General features: G+C 43.0%; 1 protein-coding gene across 2 annotated transcripts in view; it reads right to left on the bottom strand.

Annotated features, from left to right (window-relative positions):
- Positions 1–26532, bottom strand: part of LOC124280799 (cilia- and flagella-associated protein 44-like) — a 49830-nt gene that overhangs the window by 12860 nt on the left and 10438 nt on the right. For both annotated transcript variants that reach the window (XM_046716775.1, XM_046716776.1), the window contains 25 exons: positions 25494–26243; positions 24865–24997; positions 23683–23845; positions 22639–22778; positions 21437–21616; positions 20251–20530; positions 18154–18315; positions 17556–17703; positions 16716–16810; positions 15818–16021; positions 15499–15612; positions 13871–14023; positions 12963–13086; positions 11948–12057; positions 10950–11098; positions 8498–8774; positions 7435–7490; positions 5804–5966; positions 4886–5016; positions 4029–4219; positions 3352–3518; positions 2425–2613; positions 1614–1798; positions 1056–1206; positions 337–503 (listed from right to left, as the gene is read on the bottom strand). In XM_046716775.1, the coding sequence (XP_046572731.1) occupies positions 337–503; positions 1056–1206; positions 1614–1798; positions 2425–2613; positions 3352–3518; positions 4029–4219; positions 4886–5016; positions 5804–5966; positions 7435–7490; positions 8498–8774; positions 10950–11098; positions 11948–12057; positions 12963–13086; positions 13871–14023; positions 15499–15612; positions 15818–16021; positions 16716–16810; positions 17556–17703; positions 18154–18315; positions 20251–20530; positions 21437–21616; positions 22639–22778; positions 23683–23845; positions 24865–24997; positions 25494–26243 (4582 nt within the window). The remainder of the gene's footprint in view (positions 1–336; positions 504–1055; positions 1207–1613; positions 1799–2424; positions 2614–3351; positions 3519–4028; positions 4220–4885; positions 5017–5803; positions 5967–7434; positions 7491–8497; positions 8775–10949; positions 11099–11947; positions 12058–12962; positions 13087–13870; positions 14024–15498; positions 15613–15817; positions 16022–16715; positions 16811–17555; positions 17704–18153; positions 18316–20250; positions 20531–21436; positions 21617–22638; positions 22779–23682; positions 23846–24864; positions 24998–25493; positions 26244–26532) is intronic.

Genomic DNA, 26532 nt, shown 5'->3' with positions numbered 1-26532 from the left:
ATTGAACTACCCTGCCTTACACAGCTATACCTAACTGTCTTGGCCCCAATTTCTCGAAACCAACTTAAGTCTGAGTTTTGACTTAAGTTAGAGTTTTTACTCAAATTTGAGAAAACACAGAAAAATGCATTTCCCAGAATAAACTGAAATCAATATTAAACTCAAACATAGTGGACAATTTGTGTTTGGTAGATAGATTACTTAAGTTGTTTGGGCTTTTTTATTTAAAAAATGCAGTTGAGTTAAAAATTCAGCTGTTTCAAATTGTCAAACTCAGTTTGAAATTTGAGTAAAAACTTAAATTTGTTTCGAGAAATCGGGGCCTGGGTATCTTACCTGATCTCTTCTATCTGCCTGATCTGCTGCTCCAGGGGAGACAACTCTTCCTCTCCCTCCGTGCCAGCGCTGACTGTGGATGCCTCAGTTTTCGGAGCACTGAGCAGAGAAGACTGCTTGGTTGCTGGAGGCGGGGAAATACGATGGTGTGTGGTCGAGGTGGGTGCCTATGGTCAGGACAGACACGTCAGGATAAAGCATGATAAACGGAATTCTAAGTCTATGTGGATACAACCACACACACACACACACACAATAATAATAATGATAAGGCCACTTATATAGAGCTGAAATCCATGCCACAGTAGACATGCTCTTCAACAACATGATGGACATTATTACATCGAATAACCCTTACTGGCTTTGAGGTGCAAGAAGGTTAATAGTCATATGACTTATCCCACCGGGTACCCATTCACTGCTGGGTGAACAGAGACAGAGGCAATTTTACATAAATTCACTTGCCCACGGTGAGGCCCATGAGCTTCATTGTGGGGCAGACAGGAGTCCTAGAAACTCTCAGGAGTCAAGCTGCCAAACAGGGTCACCCATCCAAGGACTCTCTGTGACCAATGATGCCTAACTTTGTGAGCTGGGCTCTATGCACAAGACCATACATCACTACACGCTGCTGTGCAACAATCTTCAGAATGACCCTACTTCACCTCAGCTAAAGCGATCCACAATGAGACCACACAACAATCAGCTGTATCACCTACCTTCTGCTCTCCACCACCACCGCCGCCACCGAAGCCTCCAAAGCCAGCACCGAATCCGCTCCCTCCTGCCTTATTCTTCTGCTCTGCTAATCTCTGGGACTCCATGTCCTTCTTGAACTGCAGTAGTGTCTCTCGTGTATACTCCATGCGCCTGAACAAACAGTACACCGTTCATCCAACACTTATTGTATGATTAAACACCAATAATTTTACTACATATTGGGTAGTATATCATTATTGATGAAATGTTTCCCAAGAAATGATATAAAATTAAGTGAATGAATCAAGTCCTGAGAGTTTGTTGAAACTCACGGTGCTGAAAAACCTGCTTGAAACATCTATGTGAACCTAGATATGATCAGATTCCTGGTTTCACAACACACGGCGAACCACATGCCAACACATAACAGATTCCCCCAACCCCGTCATATCTGTTAATTCGTAATAAGTGTGTTTGTTCTTAACGGAGTTTACTGCACACAATAGAAGGCAGCTCTGCCGTCTGAGCCCCTCATGACCTCATGACCTTGTGACCTAGAAAGTTGTATGATGACCTACTTCTCAGGGAGCTCCTCCATGTGCATTTCAGGGATGGCGGGGATTGGTTGGTGTCTATCTGGGGAAAGGCGAGTCTGGACATTGTGAAGCTGGTGCACGTGGTTGTGGATGTCCTCGATGATGCGGATCTTCTTGTCCCTCAATGCCAGCAGCTTGACGTTGAAGTTGTACTTGTGCTCATGGATCTAGAGCAACAGAATGACAATCTCAATGACAAACTCAACACTTCACACACAATATATTTTTCAAACAGCATTATATTGGTCCGGTCAGCTTTGAATTTAACACTTGTGTTTATATTGTGTAAAATATGAAATACAGTGCTTGCCAGATTTTTCCTCTGGTTTTCATATCTTCAGAGGGGGATCTACTCCTAGGGGTTAAAGAGTTGGTGCACCATACCAGAGATCCATATTCGATACCCCACATGACCACAATGTGTGAAACCCATTCATTCATGAGTGATTGAGTTGAGTTTTACGCCACTTTTAGCAATATTCCAGCAATATCACGGCGGGGGACACCAGAAATGGCCTTCACACATTGTACCCATGTGGGGAATCAAACCAGAGTCTTCAGCGTGACGAGCGAGTGCTTTAACCACTAGGCTACCCCACCGCCCCAAAACACATTGACGTATGACACTGCTGGAATATTACTAAAAGTGGCATAAAACCTAACTGATTCGCTTATTTCGTCAGGGTACATAAAGTAAATAAAAAATGCCGACTTCCTACAACTTGGGCAGCAATACACACATACTTCACCAGCTCCAACCAAGTGAAGGACAAGACACAGTTCATATACTGACCAGGTCTTTGAGTACGAGTAGTCTCCCCCTGGCTTTCTCCACGTTCATGCGGAGGTGGTCCGGCACTACATAGTCGGGGGCAGTCTTCAGCTTGTAGTCACCCATGTTCTCCTTGGCTTCCTTGATGCCCGACACGTCCGCTGGGTCCTCGTAGTCATCGTCAGGCTTCTGGATGTACAGGTCCTCCCACTGTTGACATTCATGGATTAATGTCATACAGAGATAGGTGCCATATACACTTAAATGTCATAAACAGCCTTATGTCATACACATTAAAATGTCATATACAAGTTTTTTGTCATACAGAGGTAGGTGTCATATACACTTAAATGCCATGAATAATGTCATAAACAGCCTTATGTCATACACATTAAAATGTCATATACAGGGTTTTTTGTCATACAGAGGTAGGTGTCATATACACTTAAATGTCATAAACAATGTCATAAAGAGCTTAAGGTCATAAACATTAAAATGGCATACACAGGTTTATGTCATACACAGGCTAATGGGGTTCAAAACAAAATAGGACACTTGTCAATCATCTTGAACACAAAAGAAGAGAGCCTCAAATCGCTTCTTACTTTCCCATGCCTACCTTGTGTCTTAAAATCTGGAACATTACCTCAGAAATGAGGTAAAACAATGTATTAACATATTTGAATTCACACATTTTAGCTGCAACACTACATTGTTGGACAAGTGGTTGTCAAACATTGTTCATTCTTTATTTCCAGACTAAGGTCATCACTAACATTGTTCATCGTGGTATATCTCCAGACTAAGGTCATCACTGACATTGTTCATCGTGATATATCTCCAGACTAAGGACATCACTGACATTGTTCATCGTGATATATCTCCAGACTAAGGATATCACTGACATTGTTCATCATGGCTTGTTTCCAGACTAAGGTCATCACTCACCTGTGCCCTCCTGGCCGCACGTTTCTTCTTCTTCTCCTCAACCTTCTTGAGGGCCTTTGTGATCCTCTCTCCCATGCTGCCCTTCAGGGAGGTCACCACCTTCGCCCCCATCGACTCATCCGTCTTCTCACCACTGCCGTCTCCGCTGTCTTCACCCCGATGTTGGCCTGCACGAGGAACAGATAGATTCTAATAAACTATGGAAAGGCTTGACTTCTGATGTTTCATAGCATTCTCAGCTTCATCATAACAGCCTGTTTCACAACAGAATAATGTCTTCAACAATAGTTAATGCTTTCTCATGTGAAGTGACATGGGGTTTCACTTTATGTATGTGGTGTGTGTGTAACTGCATGTATATTTTTCATTCAATATCTAAATTAGCTTTCAGGAAAATACAATAATGGTGCTTTTTATGTACACATACTTTTTGTATATTCTAGATTTGAAGAATCTTACACAAGTTACAGTTGTATATTTGCTTAGTTTATTACAAAATAAGGGAAATTGTATAAACTTAACTGCAAAATCAAACATTATAATCAGTACAACAACAGTCAAACAGTGTCCAATATCACAATTTACAGATGCCCAAACTTCATGAAATTACAAGAAATATTTGTTCCCATCATTTAACTACAGCAGAATCGTAATGGACAGTACAAGCAGGAACTGACCAGTAGCCAGGTCCCGAGTGGGGTCCCTGGTCAGGTCGTCCTTGGTGTAGTGGAGTGTGCGGCGACGCTCAAAGTCGGCCTTCAGCTGGTAGAAGTCATCCGAGAGTTTGTTGGCACGGAAGCTGGAGACCTCATGGGGGGTGAGGAACGCCTTTAGTACAATCCTATCACACTCCACAACGTCTTTGAACCTGGGCACACAGCAGGCAGCATGTTAACACCATGTCAAGAATATCCATATACAGATGAAATATTTTAAAGCAATTTCAAAACCTAATATTTGTGAACCTAATCCATCAAGTTGACCACCCAGTTTTGTTAATTGCCTCTTTCAAAGAGTGTTAAATCTATCAGGAACTATGGGTTGCTGAAGACCAATTCTAAATGGATCTTCACGGATACTAACCAGCTGTTGAATAGATATAAATAACTAAAAATTAATTTCCCTTTTTTCCCCCAGCTTGCATGTTAATTTCAAAATTCCTGCGACAATGACAGATAAAGGAGTACTATTCCATGAAAATTACCTTCCACAGTGATGTGGTATTCAAATCAGCTGTTTCAATCAGAAGTGGTTAATTATGATTTGAGACCTCCAACTGACAAATCATGATCAATGACTGTTCAAATTCAGGGTACAACATGTGACTGAGCTAACCTAACCAATGAGTAGTGAGTGAGTGAGTTTAGTTTTTAGCAACATTCCAGCAATATCACAGCAGGGGACACCAGAAATGGGCTTCACACATTGTACCCATGTGGGGAATCGGACCCAGGTCTTCGCAGTGACAAGCGAACATTTCAACCACTAGGCTACACGATCCACCCTCTTTGAGTGTAAATGACAGTATGCCTACCTCTTGCGGAGTTTCTCGAGGGCTATCCGGTGCTTCTCCGACTCCCAGGCCAGTTCCCGACGCACCACTTCAATCTTCTCATTGGTATGTCTTTCCAGCTCGGACTTGATCTCCCGATCCATCTCAAACTCCTGGGAGGGCATACAATGTAACACACAATCCTTGTGTACCGTGTCTTACTCAACAGTAAAAACTCTGTTACTTTGTAATCCTAAAGTCATTAGTTGTCTGCCATTTCCTGACATATGACTGCAGTCTGTTAATATCTAAGTCTAGACGAGATAATCTACTTATTAAGTGTAACATATTACAGTCCCTCCTTGATTCTGTGATCCCGCGGTTGCAGAATAAATCACGGAAATTACCTTTTAATGCAGAAAAACGTCTGGTCCGCAGAAAACGCATTTTCATGCAGAATACCTTCAGAATTTGCCATTTTTTAAAGAGTTTGTTTTGTCATTCCTGATCACACCCATAAAAGTACTGTTTCAGATCATCTTTCTAAATCTAAAAAACATCTTGCAAGAAAAGAAGAACTGCCAGGTGTACCTTGAATGTCATAAAGCTCTAAAACGGTTACAGCTTGGTGTTTAAGAATTTTGAAATTCTTTATCATTTTTTTTTTTCAAGTATTTAACCGCAGAAGTTTTTGCAGAATTTGAAAAGTGGGATGTAGAATTTACTTAAATTTGCCACGGAATTCTCAAAAACTTGCCATGGAACACAGGAGGGGCTGATATTATTTGGAAAGGTATATTCTTTTAGATTGGTGAAGGTTATTTCTTAAATATGTGTGCATGAACAGAAAAAGATAAATGAAATGATGGCTTCTTATTGAGAAAATAATAAGCTTGTAGCAGTTTCTAAAGATGTTAAATATTCCTGACAGTTTTACAGATGACCTGTCACACTACTCACCCCTTTCAGTAGCTGGATGTGTCTGGGGAGGGACTCGTTCTTCTCCAGCACCCCACGGAACTGGCGCCGCAGCTTAGCGATGTTACGTCGCACTTCTCTCTTCTTTTCCTCAGCTTCCTTCATCATCTTGTCATATTCAGATTTCTGCTTTGCATCCTCGATACTATACAGGGAATATAACAGGCATACTGTACAGGTGATATATAACAAGCACACAGTATACGGGATATTAGAGACGAACTGAATATAACAGGCATACTGTACAGGGGGTATAAAAGGCATACTGTACAGAAGATATAACAGGAATATTGTACAGGGAATATAACAGGAATACTGTACAAGGGGTATAACAGGAATACTGTACAGGGAATATAACAGGAATATTGTACACAGAATATAACAGGACATACTGTATAAGCATACAGGTATAACAGGAATACTGTACACAGGATACAACAGGCATACTGTACAGAGGGTATAACAGGAATACTGTACAGAGAATATAACAGGAATACTGTACAGGGGGTATATAACAGGAATACTGTACAGGGGGTATAACAGGAATACTGTACAGGGGTATAACAGGAATACTGTACAGGGAATATAACAGGAATACTGTACAGGGAATATAACAGGAATACTGTACAGGGGGTATAACAGGAATACTGTACAGGGAATATAACAGGAATATTGTACACAGAATATAACAGGAATACTGTACAGGGGGTATAACAGGAATACTGTACAAGGAATATAACAGGAATACTGTACAGAGAATATAACAGGAATACTGTACAGGGAGTATAACAGGAATACTGTACAGGGAATATAACAGGAATACTGTACAGGGAATATAACAGGAATACTGTACAGAGGGTATAACAGGAATACTGTACAGGGGGTATAACAGGAATACTGTACAGGGAAAATATAGACATAATATTGTACAGAGGATAACAACAGGAATACTGTACAGGGGGTATAACAGGAATACTGTACAAGGGGTATAACAGGAATACTGTACAGGGAATATAACAGGAATATTGTACACAGAATATAACAGGAATACTGTACAGGGGGTATAACAGGAATACTGTACAAGGGGTATAACAGGAATACTGTACAGGGAATATAACAGGAATATTGTACACAGAATATAACAGGAATACTGTACAGGGGGTATAACAGGAATACTGTACAAGGTGTATAACAGGAATACTGTACACAGAATATAAAGGGCATCCTGTACAGGGGGTATAAAAGGCATACTCTACAGAGGATATAACAAACATATTGTATAGGGAACATAAAAGGCATACTGCACAGAGGATATATATAACAGGCATACTGTACAGGGAATATAGCAGGAATACTGTACAGGGAAAAGACAGACATACTGTACAGAGGGTACAACAGGCATACTGTATAGAAAATATAAAAGGCATACTGTACAAGGGATATAAAAGGTCCATGTAACAGGTATACTATACAAGCAATGAGCCATGCAAACCAAATTCCACTCACTCACCGACTGCCCTCAACACCCTCCCTTGTCTATCACTCCCCAACATCCCACTTGCAACCATCACAAGCAACCACATCAGTTTCTATCGTAACATCCAGCATCTCACCTGTAGGCATTAGGGTCATCTATGTCATCAATAGCCCGCTCTCTGGCTTCTTGTTTCTGAAAACACAGTCCAGCATCAATAAAACCACAGTTAGTTGGCCCCAATTCCTATCATTCTCAATTAACAGTTAGTGAGTTTAGCTTTACACCACTTTTAGCAATATTCTAACAATATCACGGCAGGGGACACCAGAAATGGGCTTCACACATTGTACCCATGTGGTACCCACGCCTTAACCACTAGGTGACCCTACCGACCCTCTCAATTAACAAATGTACATTCTATTACTAAAACCCAGAATGAACGTCCTACCTTACCTTCATTCTATGCCCAGTTCGAATAATACAACGCTAGAGTTAACCTCCCCTGCTACCCCTTTAACAAACTTTATCTGGGTTTCAAGTTTTCGTCAGTTATTTAAAGAGACTGAAACTACTTCAGCTTGTTTTCATTTCATATAAACTATGGAAATGACTTCAAATGAGACAATTCAAGGAGAAAAAAAAAACTTTTGCAAAAGTATGTTGAAATAGACTATCACTATGGCAACAGTTGTTTCCCCTCAATAGTCACCCCTAGTCATTAGACGTGGGTATTGCAGAGAATTTTCATATTGCGATATATTGCGATGTAACAGCATGTATTGCGATATGTATTGCAATATATTGCACAAAGTATTTATAAAACAAAAAACTACTTATAATCGATTTAATGCTTGATTTATAGAGCAAAAACACAACAAAATCTCTATGCTTGATTAAACTTTAATAACACTTTTTAATCATGATAAAATAAATATGTGAATAATATTTGGCACTAATGAAACAAGGAAATATCTGAAGATTTCCGAGTGTTACGAAGTTTTCCGAATGCAAGTCAAAATACCGGTTTTCGATCAGCGTATTGCAATACGTATCGTTTTCATGTCTGGACCGGTAAATAACGGTAAACCGGTTATATTGCACAGCCCTACTAATCATGATAGAATGGAGATAAAACACCCTGCATTATGGAGGATGAGGTCCAGAATGTGTCTGTAAGGAAGGCTAAGTGAACTGCTCACCCTGGCTGATGGGATCTTGGCCTTGTTCTCAGCAATCTTCTTCACAAGCCTCTCATCATCCATGAAGCCAAACTGGAAGAAGTTGCCATCAGCGCCAACCGACAACAGTGTTGTCCCATCGTGGCTCGTTCTGAGAGCTGTCACATGACCATAGTTGTTGTCATGGATACTCAGTGACCAGTATGGACCCAGGTCGGAGATGTCAAACTTATTTTCCAACTGTTGAACTCGGATCATTCCGTTCTCCATACCGAAGAGAGCTTGTTGGCCAGAGTTGCTGAAAAACAGAAAACACATTGAATAAGTCAAAGGTGTGCAAGTATTATGGGTGATAAACAATATCTCTTCAGAATAAAGTGAGTGAGTGAGTGAGTTTAGTTTTACGCCGAACTCAGCAATATTCAAGCTATATGGCAATGGTCTGCAAATATTCGAGTCTGGACCAGACAATCCAGTGATCAACAGCATGAGCATCAATCTGTGCAATTGGAACCCGATGAAATGTGTCAACCAAGTCAGCGAACCTGACCACCCGATCCCATTAGTCGCCTCTTACGACAAGTATGGGTTACTGAAGGTTCATTCTAACCTGGACCTTCACGAGTGACTTCAGAATAAAACCTGTGAAGCACAACTTTAATAGTACTACATATACAAAAACACAAAATTAATTGTGAGCAAACAATTCAATTCTTAAGTTATAATGAAGAACTGAAAGAAGGGGTAGAAACAGGTCAAAAAGAGGGAGGAAATGTAAAGTGGAACAAACAAATTTAAATATCGCTAGAGGAAGATGAAAAGGAAGCAAAAAGAAAAGGACGGGAAAGAAATAGGAGGAAAAACAAAAATGATAGAAAGGCCTGAGGAAACAAAAGAGGAAAATGAGAGAAAGAAGGGAATGAAGACAGGAAGAGAAAGAGGAAGGGATGACCAGAGTGGAGAATGAGTGAGTGAGTGAGTTTGGGTTTACGCCTCTTGTAGCAATATTCAAGCAATATCATGGCAGAGGACACCAGAAATGGGCTTCACACATTGTACCCAGGTGGGAATCGAACCCGGGTCTTCGGCATGACGAGCAAACGCTTTAACCACTAGGCTACCCCACTGCCCCAGTGGAGAATAAAGTGCGGAAGGGGAAGACCAAAAGGAGAGGAAGGATAGAATGAAGATAGAAAGGGGAAGAACATTGGAGAGGAAGAGAAGGATGAATTATAAAGAAAATGATTGGATGACCAGAAGGAAGAGAGGAACAGATATATTAAGGAACAGGAGAACAAAGAACATAAGGATAAGATGAGGGAGGAAATTGAAAGAGGAGAAAGAAGAAGCATGTTGTTATTGACTAAATGGCTTCACCTATTCAATATATTTGCATGTACACAAAACACCATTCTCCAGAACAGATCAGCCATACAGTTCAAAGCCAGGGCCCCGATCCACAAAGAGTTCGTAGCGCTACGACATTCATAAACCTATGGTAAACTATAGAGTTACGACAGGTCGTAACGTTACGAATGCTTTGTGGATCGGGCCCCAGGTTAATAAGTACTGAGACTTCCATTTAAACTTTTATCTTATTGGAAGACAAATAATAAGACATCTCAGCATAACTTGACACAATAGAGAAGTCATGAGAATCTGTGGATTCCAGAAGTACAACCCATCAAAGGTGTCAAGTGATTTCGCTATAATTTGATTCATAATTTCTCAACTTTGAAAAGTGATCTATTATTCGTTTCATCAGTTTAATTTTTTAAATATATGCATCTAAGCAAGCACATGCTAGATGGCCAGTGGATTCCTGACCCAGAATCAACTGCTAATGTAGCCTGACTAATTGTTTAAAACTACAGACATTGTCCTCCATTTCTAGATTCTAGATATTTTGGATATCAACTTCTTCCTGAAGTGGCTGTCAATCAAACTAAAGTTTACACAGAAATTATCCAGAATTACACTGACTGACTGCCTGAATTTGGTTTTACGTCGCATTGAGCAATATTCCAGCAACATCACGGCGGGGGACACCAGAAATGGGCTTCACACATTGTACCCATGTGGAGATTCGAACCGGGTCTTACGCTGCTTTTTAACCATTAGGCTACCCCACCGCCCCTCCAGAATTACAACTAACAAGAGTTAGTGAGATGGGTTTTACGCTGCTTTTAGCAATATTCCAGCAATATCATGGTGGGGAACACCAGAAATGGGCTTCACACATTGTACCCATGTGTGGCTTCGAACCCGGGTCTTCGGCGTGACGAGTGAACGCTTTAACCACTGGGCTACCCCACCGCCCCACACCTAACATGAAAGATGAATCAAAGATACAGATTCTCACAACTAGAAATTCTACAGAGTGACGAAATGGAGGCAGTATTAGCATGATCAACTTGTTTGGCACGACTACCAATTGTCACTATATAGAAGACAGACAAAGCAAGGTGCCAACCTGAACTCGATGACGGAGACAGGGACATCGTCAGACTCCAGGACAGGGACTGCTCGTATTGGTTCATCCACTAACTGCTCGGCCATCGTAGACTTCTCTGTGTCCGTGAGGAACTTACACTCATACAAGTAGCCCGCATCAAAGCCACCCTGCAGGGGGAAAATAAGATCAAACTTAGTGAGTGAGTGAGTTAAAATTTATCGTCACATTGGCAATATTTCAGCCATATCGTGACGAAGATCAACCTTAATTCATGTGCACTCACCAAGTATGTTAGTCTGAATGCTGAAGACCTCCCTGCTGGGAGTGTGTAGAAGCCTTGCATTATGGGGCTGGGGACATCAGGGATGTACTGAAGTGTGTATAGACAGGACCTACCATAGACAACCAGAAGTAGCCCTCCTGGGAGTAGAAGCCTTGCATTATGGGGCTGGGGACATCTGGGACATGTACTGAAGTGTGTATAGACAGGACCTACCATAGACAACCAGAAGTAGCCCTCCTGGGAGTAGAAGCCTTGCATTATGGGGCTGGGGACATCTGGGACATGTACTGAAGTGTGTATAGACAGGACCTACCATAGACAACCAGAAGTAGCCCTCCTGGGAGTAGAAGCTGGGAGTAGAAGCCTTGCATTATGGGGCTGGGGACATCTGGGACATGTACTGAAGTGTGTATAGACAGGACCTACCATAGACAACCAGAGCCCTCCTGGGAGTAGCCCTCCTGGGAGTAGAAACCTTAGCATTATGGGCTGGGGACATCTGGGATGTACTGAAGTGTGTATAGACAGGACCTACCATAGACAACCAGAAGTAGCCCTCCTGGGAGTAGAAGCCTAGCATTATGGGGCTGGGGACATCTGGGATGTACTGAAGTGTGTATAGACAGGACCTACCATAGACAACCAGAAGTAGCCCTCCTGGGAGTAGAAGCTTTGCATTATGGGGCTGGGGACATCCAGGATGTAGATTCAAGAGTGTATAGACAGAACCTACCATAGACAACCAGAAGCAGCCCTCCTGGGAGTAGAAGCCTTGCATTATGGGGCTGGGGACATCTGGGATGTAAGGATGCCATTCCTCTGCAACAGGCTTCTTTTCTTCCTCTGTGCACATCAAGTCACACATGGTCATTATTCACATAAAGTCATCTCAAGCAGTTGCAGCAAACAGAGTTAAGCTGCAACACTCAAGACACTTCCCCCCTAGCTCCTTTTATTAATCTTGTTAAGGTTTTATGCATCCCCTTTAAAACATAACAAGAATTGTGACCCTATTTATCAAGTCATCTGCAAGAATGTGGACAGTGTAGCAAACTAAAACAAATTAACACAAGCAAACACTGATTTGAATAAAATGTTCAATTGGCATTTTAGAAGTTGACTAGTAATAAGAAAGGCTGACACTTTATGGATGACAACTTCTTTGTTATATTATGATGCGACGTTTCGGTATAGATTCATATACCCTCGTCAAGTAAAAGGGAAATACACCAGCCCAGAACAGACTAATATACATCTAACAGTGAGTGAGTATGGTTTTACGCCACTTATTTAGCAATATTCTAACAATATCATGGTGGAGGACACCAGAATTGGGCTTCACACATTGTGCCCATGTGGGGAATCGTACCCCGGTCTTGGCATGATGAGCCAACGTTTTACACATTGGCTACCCCCATGTGGGGTATTAACAACTAGAAGTGGTGTGAGTGAGTGAGTATGGTTTTACGCTTTTAGCAATATTCCAGCAATATCAAGGGGGGACACCAGAAATGGAGCTTCACACATTGTGCCCATGTGGGGATTCGAACCCGGGTCTTCGACATGGGACATTTAGGCTACCCCATGATTAACAACTAGAAAAGGACATTTGGTTTATGATAATATAATAGAGACGTTGTCATCCATAAAGTGTACTGTCTTTCTCTACTGCTTTGAATGTTATCACAAACAACTGGTGCTGAAACCCAACATCTGCCATCAACACTGAGTGCTCCCTAGACACCTACCTTCTTCATCCCCATGTTCAGACTCCGTCTCCAGGCCTCGCTCTATCCTCTTCCTTCTGTCTTCGTCCTCCTTCTTCTTGCGAGCCTCTTCCTCGATGCGCTTCCTCTCCATCTCCTCTTCATGCTGCAGGAGTGAGTGAGTCACTTGGGTCTCATGCTACTGCCAGAAGGATGAGCTGGTGTTCATATCAGTTGGAACAGTATACCAGTTCTAACTGAGTTTAACATTATTGCTTTTATTATATCAATCTCAACAGCACATCATATTTTCAATCTCAATCTCAATCCCTGGGGATCATACAACTCTTGCAGCCACAAGGTGCACCAAGTTAATGTGGCTTTCCCATCTGAACGAGGTACCCATTCACAGCTGGGTGGACTGGGGCACATAGTCACAGTACCTTGTCAAAGTTTACCACACGTTGTTGTACCCGCAACTAGGTGTTTGCACGTATTCATGTGGCCACCATCTGGTCATATACCAACGGATTCGTGGGTTCTTTTAAGTGCTCAGGGTTGTGTACTGTACACTAGGAGTTGTGACAGCACTGAAAGAGTCTGCACACAAAGGTTTTTACATCTGGTCACAGGTGGGCTCAATCCCAGCACCTAAAACTTGCTGGATCACTAGGCTGGCGCCTCAAGACAGCTCACCCACCACGCCCAAATTTGGTTATTAGCCAATGTTCTGCAACAGTGACAGTACATATTCCAATAAAAGCAGTGCAACTGGAATTGGGCTGGTGCAAGTAGGTTTTATCTTAGGTTGCACCAAGTGCAAGTAAGTTAACATCTCTTAAATCGAGCCCTTACTGATATTCAACATCTTGTTGTCATTATGTCATTAAACAAATAAAAACCCAGTTTGATCCCAGACCAGCTCAATATCAGCCCTGCTGTGTTCTCACCCGAAGCCTGGACTTGATGCTGCGGAAGGTGAATGTCTTCATCTGGAGTCCGGTGATGTGGAAGGAGTGAGAAGTGTCAAACTTGCCCGGTTCCGGAGCCTGGATCTCCACCACCTTGCCCTCTTCACAGAACACCAGCAGCGTTGTCTTGTTCTGCAGCCAGAACAGCAGAGCACGTCAAGCAACCCATCAGGACATAATGAATGTTGTTTTAATCTGTTCCATCTGGATATTAGACTAGAACTTAGTCATTGTACTGAGCAACCTTAGCGCTAAGGTAATTGTAAGAGGATAATAATGGAATAAGCGCAAGGTTGTTTCGAAATCAGCACCATGGGTGCCGTTGTACAAAGCGATCTTAGCACTAAGGTGACCGTAACTCCCATACCTTAACATAGACTTCAGGTGACAGTCGTAGTGCTAAGGTGATTAAGCGTAACTCCCATACCTTAACATAGACTTCAGGTGGTAGTCTTAGCACTAAGGTGACCGTGAACTCCCATACCTTAACATAGACTTCAGGTCGTCTTTTACACTATGGTTGCTTTAGTACAACATCACCCCCAATATCTAAGGAATATTTCAGCACATCAATCATTCATAGCTAATGCTCTTAGCCACTTGATCCATGATATACATAGATATGTTTTGTTTATTGTTTCAGATAGACTTTGCTGAAATAAACTGCATTATTCTTTTTTAGCAAGAAATGTGGACTCCCATACCAGTTAAGGTTGCCAGGAACATTTTGGAGTTGAGGAAGAGGAGTAATGTTTCAAGCATTTTTGGGGGGATGTATAGTGACAGGGATGGATGGATGTCCAGTGACAGAGATGGAGGGATGTCCAGTGACAGGGATGGAGGGATGTACAGTGAAAGGGATGGATGGATGTCCAGTGACAGGGATGGAGGGATGTACAGTGACAGGGATGGATGGATGTACAGTGACAGGGATGGATGGATGTCCAGTGACAGGGATGGATGGATGTACAGTGAAAGGGATGGATGGATGTACAGTGACAGGGATGGATGGATGTACAGTGACAGGGATGGATGGATGTACAGTGACAGGGATGGATGGATGTGACAGGGATGGATGTACAGTGACAGGATGGATGGATGTACAGTGACAGGGATGGATGGATGTACAGTGGACATGGATGGATGTACAGTGAGGAGGGATGGATGGATGTAGTGAAAGGGATGGATGGATGTACAGTGATGAAAGGGATGGATGGATGTACAGTGACAGGGATGGATGGATGTACAGTGACAGGAATTGATGGATGTACAGTGACAGGAATGGATGGATGTACAGTGACAGGGATGGATGGATGTACAGTGAAAGGGATGGATGGATGTACAGTGACAGGGATGGATGGATGTACAGTGACAGGGATGGATGGATGTACAGTGAAAGGGATGGATGGATGTACAGTGACAGGGATGGATGGATGTACAGTGAAAAATGGATGGATGGAGACAGGATGGAGGGATGTACAGAGACATGGGTGGATGGATGTACAGTGACAGACTGCGATGAATGTAAAGTAAAAGTGCAGGATAGATGTACAGAGACACAGACTGATGGACAGTCAGTCTGAGAGCAAGATGGATTGTGTACTCACAAACTTGTCTGGTGACCACTGCATGCTGCGCACCGGCGCTGGGACGGGCACATAGCCGATCGGCTCCAACTCCTTGTTCCCAAAGTTCATGAAGAACACAGTGTTGTCAGCGCCCTGGCGACACAAACAGTAGTCATCTTGTATGCTACATACAGAACGCAAACTAATCAGCACCCTGGCAAGTTAAACAGAAGTCATCTATTTAGTATTTTACAAGGACAATAAATTTCATCAAAATATTGAAATCTGAAATTGCTAAAATAATTCCATGTTGAACATTTCAAAGTCGGCCTTAATTCTCCTACAGTTGAGCACCTACCCCTGAAGCCAACATCTCCCCCTTGCTGTCTATGGCCAGCGCTGTCACTGTGGTCCTGTGGGGCTTGAACACCTGTTTGAGGGCCAACTCACACTCCTCTGACTTGCTGCGATGTCGGGCCGGTTCAGGGAGCTTGTTGACGGTCAGTACTCGGACCACTCCGTCCTCAAAGCCTGCGACCAACGTGCTTCCCTTTGTGTCAACCTGGGGAGAGACAACATGGCCAGATATGGAAGTCAGCAGTACTTCAATGTAAACACAAAGTACAGTGAAACCTGCCAACACTGGCACCTGTCTAATCCGGCACACTGTCATAACCGGATTAAAATTTTGGTCCCGCCATTTTACAACAATATTATGATCATTAAAACATTGTCTAATCCGGCACCTGTCTATTCCGTATTCTGGCACGACTTTCCGGTCCCAACAGGCACTTTTAACTGTAAGTAACACTGTCTAAACTGGCATGGATAAATACACTGGCATTGGTGTTTTTGACTCGTCAGTCACTTTGTGTGTCATGATGGGTTTAGGACATTTTGAAAAAGCGTGATGTTTTGAACAAAGTTTAGTACAGAATAAAGAATAAGTATCTGTCATCAACATTGTTTTAATTTGTTGCACAATTACATAAGATCAAAGGCATTATATAGATGAAGAGATTGACAAGTGTAAATGGCAGCCATGTTGGAAAATGATCGTCACTGTCTAATCCGGCACCCTGTCTAAACCAGCATTTTATTTCAGTCCCGTGGGGTGCTGGTTTAGACAGGTTTCACTGTACTATTCTTTTATCAGGATGTATAATTCAACAGCACCATCAGGATGTTCAATGAGAAGTGAGGCACATAATACCGGTAGTCATGAACTAAGTAGCTACCAACAAATGAATACATACTATCTGAGGGGTCCACAGGAGGCAGCTGCCACTAGCCGTGTAGCGTCCTTCACACACCTGCTTCATCTGGACATAGTCAAACACACGCACAGTGTCTGAAACACACAGTTAAATATCTGATACACTGAGAGAAATATTGCCGTGGCACTATGAAAACATTCTTTGGAGCTGTTCAACTTACTTAAGTCATGCCCATGCAGTTATTATAGTGCAATCCAAGGAGATGGTTTTTGATAGAGATGACCATACCCACTGTATACACAGATATGTTGATGGTGAGATGTCTGATGGGGTAGTGTTAAGGTGGTAATATTTTGCAATGCACAACACGACTCGCAGTCAGTTGAGGTGAGGTGAGGTGAAATGAGGTTTAACGTCGTGCTTGAGAATATTTCGCTCATATGACGACGTGCATGCATGTGTATGTGTATGTGCGGCTGCTTGTACTAGCCCATACTTAAGCTGGTTTTATAGTGCTAGCCCACTGAGATACCATGCCGCAGTGAAGCATGCATACCCCACTCAGACACATTATACTGACTCTGAGCCGACTAGTCCTTGTTGTACCCATTAATGCCGAGCGCCAGGCAGGGACCAACAAGTACCATATTTTAACTTCTTTTTGGTATGATGCGGTCGGGGATCGAACACGCGACCTTCCGCTCTCCAGGCGGACGTTCTAACCACTACACCACGGAGGCGGTCCGCAGTCCGTTGAATGGGAACAAGTACATACAGTTCCAGTTTTTGACTCGCCCCCATTTAGCTTACCGGGTACGTTTCTGTATTAGCACTTTGTTTTGGGTATGAGCCCATCAGCGATAGCTATAATATACTTACTGTCCACGCCAATGGTGGCTGTGAGGTGTGTGATGGGAGAAGTGCTACAGTCAGTGATGGGGCCGGCATGGTATGTCATCAGCTTCTCAGGAGCCTGGGATGTGTGTGAGAAGGACAGGTCCAGCCTCCAGATCCCCCCATTAGCATCCTGCAGGGATACAGCAAGCATGTGGTCAGGGAATTCTCTCGGAACACTCCATGCTTCCAGAAAAACAACTCCAGCTTCACAGCAAGGAACCAGGGTCCCACTGCACAAAGATTCTTCAGCAGTCTGTTTTGGGGCGGTGGGGTAGCCTAGTGGTTAAAGAGTTGGCTCCTCACGCCGAAAACCTAGGTTCAATTCCCAATATTGGTACAATGTGTGAAGCCCTTTTCTGGAGTCAACCGCTGTGATATTGCTGGAATATTGCTAAAAGCAGCTTAAAACTACACTCACTCACTCACTCACTCAAAGAAACCAAGAAACATTACCAAAAGCAAATCTGGGGTTTGAACACATGAACCCAGGTTGTGGCATATCTAAGGGAGGCAACTCTGTACACTGTACATGTTGAGCTGAGCAAACCACCAACCATGGGCCCATGGTCATTGGACTTACCTGTGAGTACCATATGGTGGGTTCATTCTCGTCATCCACTGACTTGACGATGGAGCGGAGCTGGGCATCGGGGTTCACTTGTAGCTCATTCATGGGCTCCATCTCGAACCGTGCCGTGTCATCAGTGGAGTCTGCCGTGTCTATAGACTCAAAGTCCCACATCTGCAACAAGCATGCAGTCCATGCATCTTCGTTTCAACCATGCACCCCTAGGCAGTCCCTCTCACATATGCACTTAAGTTACAGCTTTTTAATTTCAAGATTTAATTTCACAGTAGAATTAAACAATGCTGCGTTAAGTGAAGTTGACTTGGAACGTTGCCTTCTGTAACCATAACAACATTAATAAATGCAAAAAGTTCAACCAGGATGACACCTAAACCAGTTGTACAGGAACACCAGTCCAGCCTGTAAATGCTGCATGACATCTATTCTGACAGATCCAGCATGACATCCACACTGACAAATATATCGTGACACCTTTACTTAAAAATCCAGCATGACATCCACAGACAAATATATCGTGTCACCTTTACTTAAAAATCCAGCATGACATCCACACTGACAAACCCAACAATGACACCTATACTTACAAATCAAGCATGACATCCACAGTGACAAACCCAACAATGACATCTATACTTACAAATCCAGCTTGACAGCCACACTGACAAACCCAACAATGACACCTATACTTACAAATCCAGCATGACATCCACACTGACAAACCCAACAATGACACCTATACTTACAAATCCAGCTTGACAGCCACACTGACAAACCCAACAATGACACCTATACTTACAAATCCAGAATGACATCCACACTGACAAACCCAACAATGACACCTATACTTACAAATCCAGCATGACAGCCACACTGACAAACCCAACAATGACACCTATACTTACAAATCCAGAATGACATCCACACTGACAAACCCAACAATGACACCTATACTTACAAATCCAGCTTGACAGCCACACTGACAAACCCAACAATGACACCTATACATACAAATCCAGAATGACATCCACACTGACAAACCCAACAATGACATCTATACTTACAAATCCAGCATGACAGCTTGACAGTCACAGTGAAAACAGCCACACCCCAACAATGACACCTATACTTACAAATCCAGAATGACATCCACACTGACAAACCCAACAATGACACCTATACTTACAAATCCAGAATGACAGCCACACTGACAAACCCAACAATGACACCTATACTTACAAATCCAGAATGACAGCCACACTGACAAACCCAACAATGACACCTATACTTACAAATCCAGCGCGACAGCCACACTGACAAACCCATGACATCCACACTGACAAACCCAACAATGACACCTATACTTACAAATCCAGCATGACAGCCACACTGACAGACCCAACAATGACACCTATACTTACGAATCCAGCATGACAGCCACACTGACAAACCCAACAATGACACCTATACAAATTTACCTCAACACCTACACTGACAAACCCAACAATCACACCTATACTTACAAATCCAGCATGACAGCCACACTGACTAAAGCAGGATGACACTTACCCTGACAATCCAGCTAGACTACTATCTTAACAAACCCAGCATGACACCTACCCAAAAATCCACCCCCTGATGGCACATGGCACCTACCCAACAATCCATCCCCCTGATGGCACATGACACCTACACCAATGAATCTGTCCCTGATGGCACATGACACCTACCCCAATGAATCTGTCCCTGACACATGACACCTACCCTAATAGATCTGTCCGACACATGACACCTATTCTAATGAATCCATCTCTGATGACACATGACACCTACCCTAATGACATTAATCCATCCCTGATGGCACATGACACCTACCCTAATAAATCTGCCCCTGACACATGACACCTACCCTAATGAATCCATCCCTGATGGCACATGACACCTACCCTAATAAATCTGTCCCTGACACATGACACCTACCCTAATGAATCCATCCCTGATGGCACATGACACCTACCCTAATGAATCCATCCCTGGTGACACATGACACCTACCCAAATGAACCTGTCCCTGATGACACATGACACCTACCCTAATGAATCCGTCCACCCCTATGGTCATCAGCTCTCCCTCATCCAGCAGGATCTGCTGTATGGCACCATGGTGACAGGACCTCTTGTTCTTGCGAACTATCTCCACCTTGATGAGTCCTCCTTCCCACAGCAGCATGTTGCCCCACTCTGTCCCTGACAACACCTTGCCGTCGGGCAGCTCCACGTAGCCATCGATATCCGAGATTTCCGTCTTACCAAATCTCCCCAGCTCTCCCTGTAGCTTCAGGCCAGTGAATGTGTCCGCCATTTTCCAGAACCTAGGAGCAACATAATTATGAGACCAGCCTGGCATATATCATGAACCTAAGCAACCCACACCCTGGGTAATCCACGCCCTGGGTAATCCACACCCTGAGTAATCAACACCCTGAGTTCCACAACCTGAGTATCCACACCCTGAGTAATCTACACCCTGGGTAATCCACACCCTGAGTAATCCACACCCTGAGTAATCTACACCCTGGGTATCCTCAGTAATACTGTCAATCAAACCCTATGCTCATAGTAATTAACCAATCTGTCCATTAGGTACAGATATATTCTTATTACTTGTTCATGATTCACTGTCTCAAACATTTCACAAATTTAGAAAAAAAAATTAACCAAATCTCTGAAGATAAAAAAAAGTCAATATTTAAAAAGTCACGATAAGAAAGTAGCTCATTACATTATGTCCTTGTGTTAAGGGTTATCGGACACTTAAGAACATCCATTGTTGTCTCCATTATCACATGAACAGTTGTGAAACATGTCACTAACTTGTGAAACATAACTTTATCCTAAACCCAAGCCAAGATTCAAGAGTTTACAATGTCTGTAAACTTTCAAACACCTATGATCTGAGGACATAACAAAGTAGTACTTCTTTCGTTAGATGTTTATAATTTGACCCTAATGATCATAATTAGGGATTAAACATGTTTTTGCAATTTTTGTCGTTCCTATCAGTGAGTGAGTCTAGTTTAACGCTGCAATATTCCAGTAATATCACGGCAGGGAACACCAGAAATAGGCTTCACAAACAGTAACCATGTGGGGAATCGAACCCAGGTCTTTGGCATGACGAGCAAACACTTTAACCACTACACTACCCAACTGCCCCTCCTTCCTATCAACTACAGCTACAACTGACACAAAGGCAGCTTCGGGTAAGTATTCCCCACCTGATGTGTCCTGTTCCAGCTGTGGTGAGCTGTCCCTCCAGCTCTGTGGAGAACGTTGCCCGGAACACCTCCTGGGAGAACGCCTTGGATCGCAGCATGGTCTTCTCTTGCTTCCAGTTCCACACAGTCAGCATGAAGTCTGGCTCTCCACCAACGGAGGTCAGCAGCTCGCCATCAGAGCTGCAATATGAGGTAGCTTGTCATCACAACACTGTCACACTACAGGTTGCAGTATCACACACACAGCCTTCAAACAATAGAGGACACTATATCACACGTCACACACCAATGTCATTATATCACACATCACCATCCCTTCAACACAGACCACTGTCACCATATCACACACCAACATCACCATATCACACACCACCATCACAATATCACACACCAATGTCACCATATCACATACCAACATCACCATATCACACACCAACATCACCATATCACACACCATCATCACCATATCACACACCAACATCACCATATCACACACCAACATCACCATATCACACACCAACATCACCATATCACACACCAACATCACCATATCACACACCAATGTCACCATATCACATACCAACATCACCATATCACACACCAACATCACCATATCACACACCATCATCACCATATCACACACCAACATCACCATATCACACACCAACATCACCATATCACACACCAACATCACCATATCACACACCAACATCAACATCACCATATCACACACCATCATCATTATATCACACACCATCATCACCATCATCACCATCATCACCATATCACACACCATCATCACCATATCACACACCAACATCACCATATCACACATCAACATTACCATATCACACACCAACATCACCATATCACACATCAACATCACCATATCACACACCATCATCACTATATCACACACCATCATCACCATATCACACACCAACATCACCATATCACACACCAACATCACCATATCACACACCATCATCACCATATCACACACCATCATCACCATATCACACACCACACTCACCACCCTAGAGGACAGTATCATCAATTACACACATGGCCTCCACCCATCACAGAATAACTGTCCTGCATGGTTTACCAGAAGTGTTTGACATTTGTCAAGTTGCCAGTCTGCCAATATCTCCATGGATGAAGAAGCTAAAGTAAAACACACAAACAAAATCAAGCTGTACCTGAAGTCTAGAGAGGAATAGGACCTCTCCGTGCCCCCACGCAGGATCCGGTACAGCTTAAGAGAAGGGAACTCAAAGATGTTGATGTTGGGACCATCACCCTTCTCTGCTGCAGCAAAGTACTTCCTGCTGGGATGAACCTGAAGTCACAACAGTCAGCATGAATGTTGTTTTACATCACACCAAAATTATACCACTATCACAAACAATAAAATCAATAAATAATTGAGTCTGGACCTGGCACACCAGTGACAGAAGGCGTGAGCAATACCTGAAGCCATCTGGATCTTTTGTCATAGCTTATATACTTCAAGATCTATATATATCAGAATTGACCTAACCTATACGGAAAGACATATAGAATAACAAACTGACATTCACGTGATATTAATCAATCTAGGAATGTTGAAGTGACATGATGGCCCGCTAGCCCGTGGCTAGTAAAAATCCAGTTGGGCCAGTAAATCTCCACAGTCATTGGCCTGACTGGCTAGTGAATTTTCTTTGGGTCATTTTGTAAATGCATCACTCTCTCTGACTTGTCAAGTTATAATACAATTTTTAATCATGCAAGATCAATATGGCTTGATAAAAATGTTCATCATATTTGCAGCTTAATGATAAAACCTGTGTCATGCCAACAATATCTTATTCTCATACATTTTTCAGGGTCGGATACAGCTTTTTAAGAAAGGGGGTGCATACTATTGAGAAAAGGGAGGATGCACATTTCATTTTCACTCGAGTTTCAATGGTCATTTAATAAACTTTCAGGACAAAAGGGGTGTATGCGCACCCCTGCACCCAACTTCTGGATCCGCATATGTTTTTGTAATCTTTTGCTTCGTTTCTACCTTCAGATTTTGGGCTAGTGAATTATTTTGTGGGCTTGTAACTTTCAGGCATAGCTAGCCCGACTGGCCAGCAAAATTAGACTATTCACACACTGCCTGCCAGCCTGACCATCCATTACAGTTTAGCCACTTCTTTCTGGGTGTGACCTCTTCCTGCTTCATGCTAGTAATTGCTGCTGCTGTCACTTACTGCCAATGCACCAATGCCGCCCCCGCTGGTGCTGCGGATGTAGCGCTGTTCCTTGGTGTTGATGTCCAGCAACTGGACCAGGTTACCCGCGATGAAGATCAACGTATTGGAGTCGAGCATGAACAGATTGGCACGGCGACAACAGTCGTAACCAAATGAATGTCTGTATGAGGGTCAAGGGTCACAACAAATTTGATGGAGTTTGAAACAGTTCTTCAGGGGCTTTTCTTGGCATTAAGGGGATATCTTTTCATCAGCACAAACTGTCACTATAATGAAGGTGCATCACAATACTATCTTTGTCAGAATCAAATGGCATCAGTGAAGCTGGGTAGATCTGCTTTCTGTGAGTGAGTGAGTGAGTGAGTATAGTTTTACGCCGCACTCAGCAATATTACAGCTACATGGCGGCGGTCTGTAAATAATCGAGTCTGGACCAGACAATCCAGTGATCAACAACATGAGCATCGATCTGCGCAATTGGGAACCGATGACATGTGTCAACCAAGTCAGCAAACCTGACCACCCGATCCCATTAGTCGCCTCTTACGACAAGCATGGGTTACTGAAGATCAATTTTCTAACCCGGACCTTCATGGGTCTACTTTCTCTACTGTACACACTCAAGACACTGGTCATTGCTGTCTACAACCCCTACCTGTGAGTGAGTGAGGAAGGTTTTACACAGCTTTGAGTAATATTCCAGCAGTATCACAGTGGGGGACACCAGAAATGGACTTCACACATTATTCCCATGCAAGTGTTGAAAGCATGATCTTGAATGATAAACTGAACGTCTTCCTCAAGTCTTATGATCTGACATATGTATCACATGCAGACTTGTCGATAAAAATGTCAATCTAAGCATAATTTAAAATATTTTATGTTCAAAATTGCTGACAGTACATTTGTACAAAATTGATGACCCCCCTTGCTCCCCAGAACAAAATGGGTGTCCACCCCTTAAAATCATCATCACCCCCCAAGCTATAAATTATGAATGGTCCCTCAGCACTAGGCTACCCAACGGTCCAAGAAACAGATGAATCACAGTATGCATTAAATCAAAAGAGTCAACATACAAATAACCCAGAAGAAGAGTCTTTTTCACAATAGAACTGTCTGTAGTTTCTCTCACAAGCTACCCGACAATACATGCTAAGCCAGTATTTCCAAGGATACTGTAGAGTGAGCAAGTCTTCTGGGAGGCCCGAGTCTTGGGTCACCTTGGCCTTGGAAACTTGTTCCTCAAAGTTGTAGTAGAAATCTTCAGGGATGAGGAGTTCCTGTTCTTTAGGATCTGTGTCCTGCTCACCTACACACACATACCAGATAGTTGCACAAGCTATCTAACAGACACAACCTGTTTGCCTCAATTGATCATGCAGAAAGGCTTTGTTTGTTTGTTTGTTTGTTTGTTTGTTTGTTTGTTTGTTTGTTTGGTGTTTAATGCCTCACCTAGCAATACTTACAGACCAATTCTGAATCGGGTCTTCACTTAAGTAGGGTCGGGTATGTGTCCTGACTGGGATAACAAGGACCCTTGACACTCACAGGTTAACAAAATACAATGGCTCAAACTAGTGACAACATATTACATTTTTAGAGCTCACTATGGGATTCACTAAAATTACTTTCTGTCTTACAGGTTCCACAAGACCTATTAATTGGAAATTATTGCTTTTACTCATAAACTTGTCAATACTCATTACTCCATTCACAGAATTAAACAACTGTTCTTGGTGAAACCCGATTTGCATGCTGATGTCAATCAAATGGCCCATTTTTGATATTCTCAGTCACATTCCTACCTTCTTCACCCTCAAGTGCATTCTGGGATTGGTCAGCTTCCTCACCCTCTGCATTCTGATTGCTGTCACCTGCAGCCTCTCCATCCTCAGTTACCTCCCCTGTCTTGGCAGTCTGGTCTGTTGTCTCATCTGATTTTGCTTCCTCTTGAGTTGCCTCCCCTTCTTTCGCTTCCTCACTCTGTTCCAGAGGTTTATCCCCAGACCCATCCCCAGTCTGCTCAGGTGGCTTCTCAGAAGATTGCTCATCCAGCTGACCCTTTTCCTGGGTCTCCTGCTGGGCCTCAGCAGGTGCTTGTCCTTCCGTCTGGGGAGGACTTATTTCAGCTGTTGCTTCCTGCTGAGCTCCAGTGTCATTAGCAGCTGCCTCACTTGTTTCTTTCTGATCATCACCAGTAGTTTCTTTCTGATCTTCACCTGCTGTTTCTTTCTGATCTTCACCTGCTGTTTCTTTCTGATCTTCACCTGCTGTTTCTTTCTGATCTTCACCTGTGGTTTCTTTCTGATCTTCACCTGCGGTTTCTTTTTGATCCTCGGATGTTATTTCTTTCTGGCCATCAGTAGTGGTGTCTGTCTTGGGTTCGTCCTGACCCTTGGGCTCAGTTTCCTGTTGGGACACCTCAGGATCCTGAGCAGTTGTTGCCTCTTCAGATTTCTGTTGTCCTACTTCTGGGGCTCCTTCTTCCTGTTTAGCTTCACTTTGTTCTGCTTGTTCCTCAACGTTCACTGTACCTTCACCCGTCGTAGCTCCTCCTGAACACATAAGAATTCATGTTATACAATAACCACTCCATTTTGCAGGGTGAAGGAAGGTACAAGTGTTTAACTGTACAACACTCATCTCATTATACAGCCTGGTAAGTCAAAATAAAACATGGGTAAACGCACATGTCAGACAACTGACTAAGTTATGATTGCTGTGTAAGGCTGCTTTTAAAATACAACTAGCAAACTGTCAAGTACTGCTGTCAATTGAGTGAGTGAGTTTAGTTTTACTAGACATACCCATTATTCAGCACATCATCAGCAATATTCCAGCTTT

This window comes from Haliotis rubra, unplaced genomic scaffold, assembly GCF_003918875.1.
Source record: "Haliotis rubra isolate DU_JTF1 unplaced genomic scaffold, ASM391887v1 Scf274, whole genome shotgun sequence".
Taxonomy (NCBI): Eukaryota; Metazoa; Mollusca; class Gastropoda; order Lepetellida; family Haliotidae; genus Haliotis; species Haliotis rubra.
The sequence above is the reverse complement of the archived record's forward strand: the minus strand, read 5'-3'. Positions and strand labels throughout refer to the sequence as shown.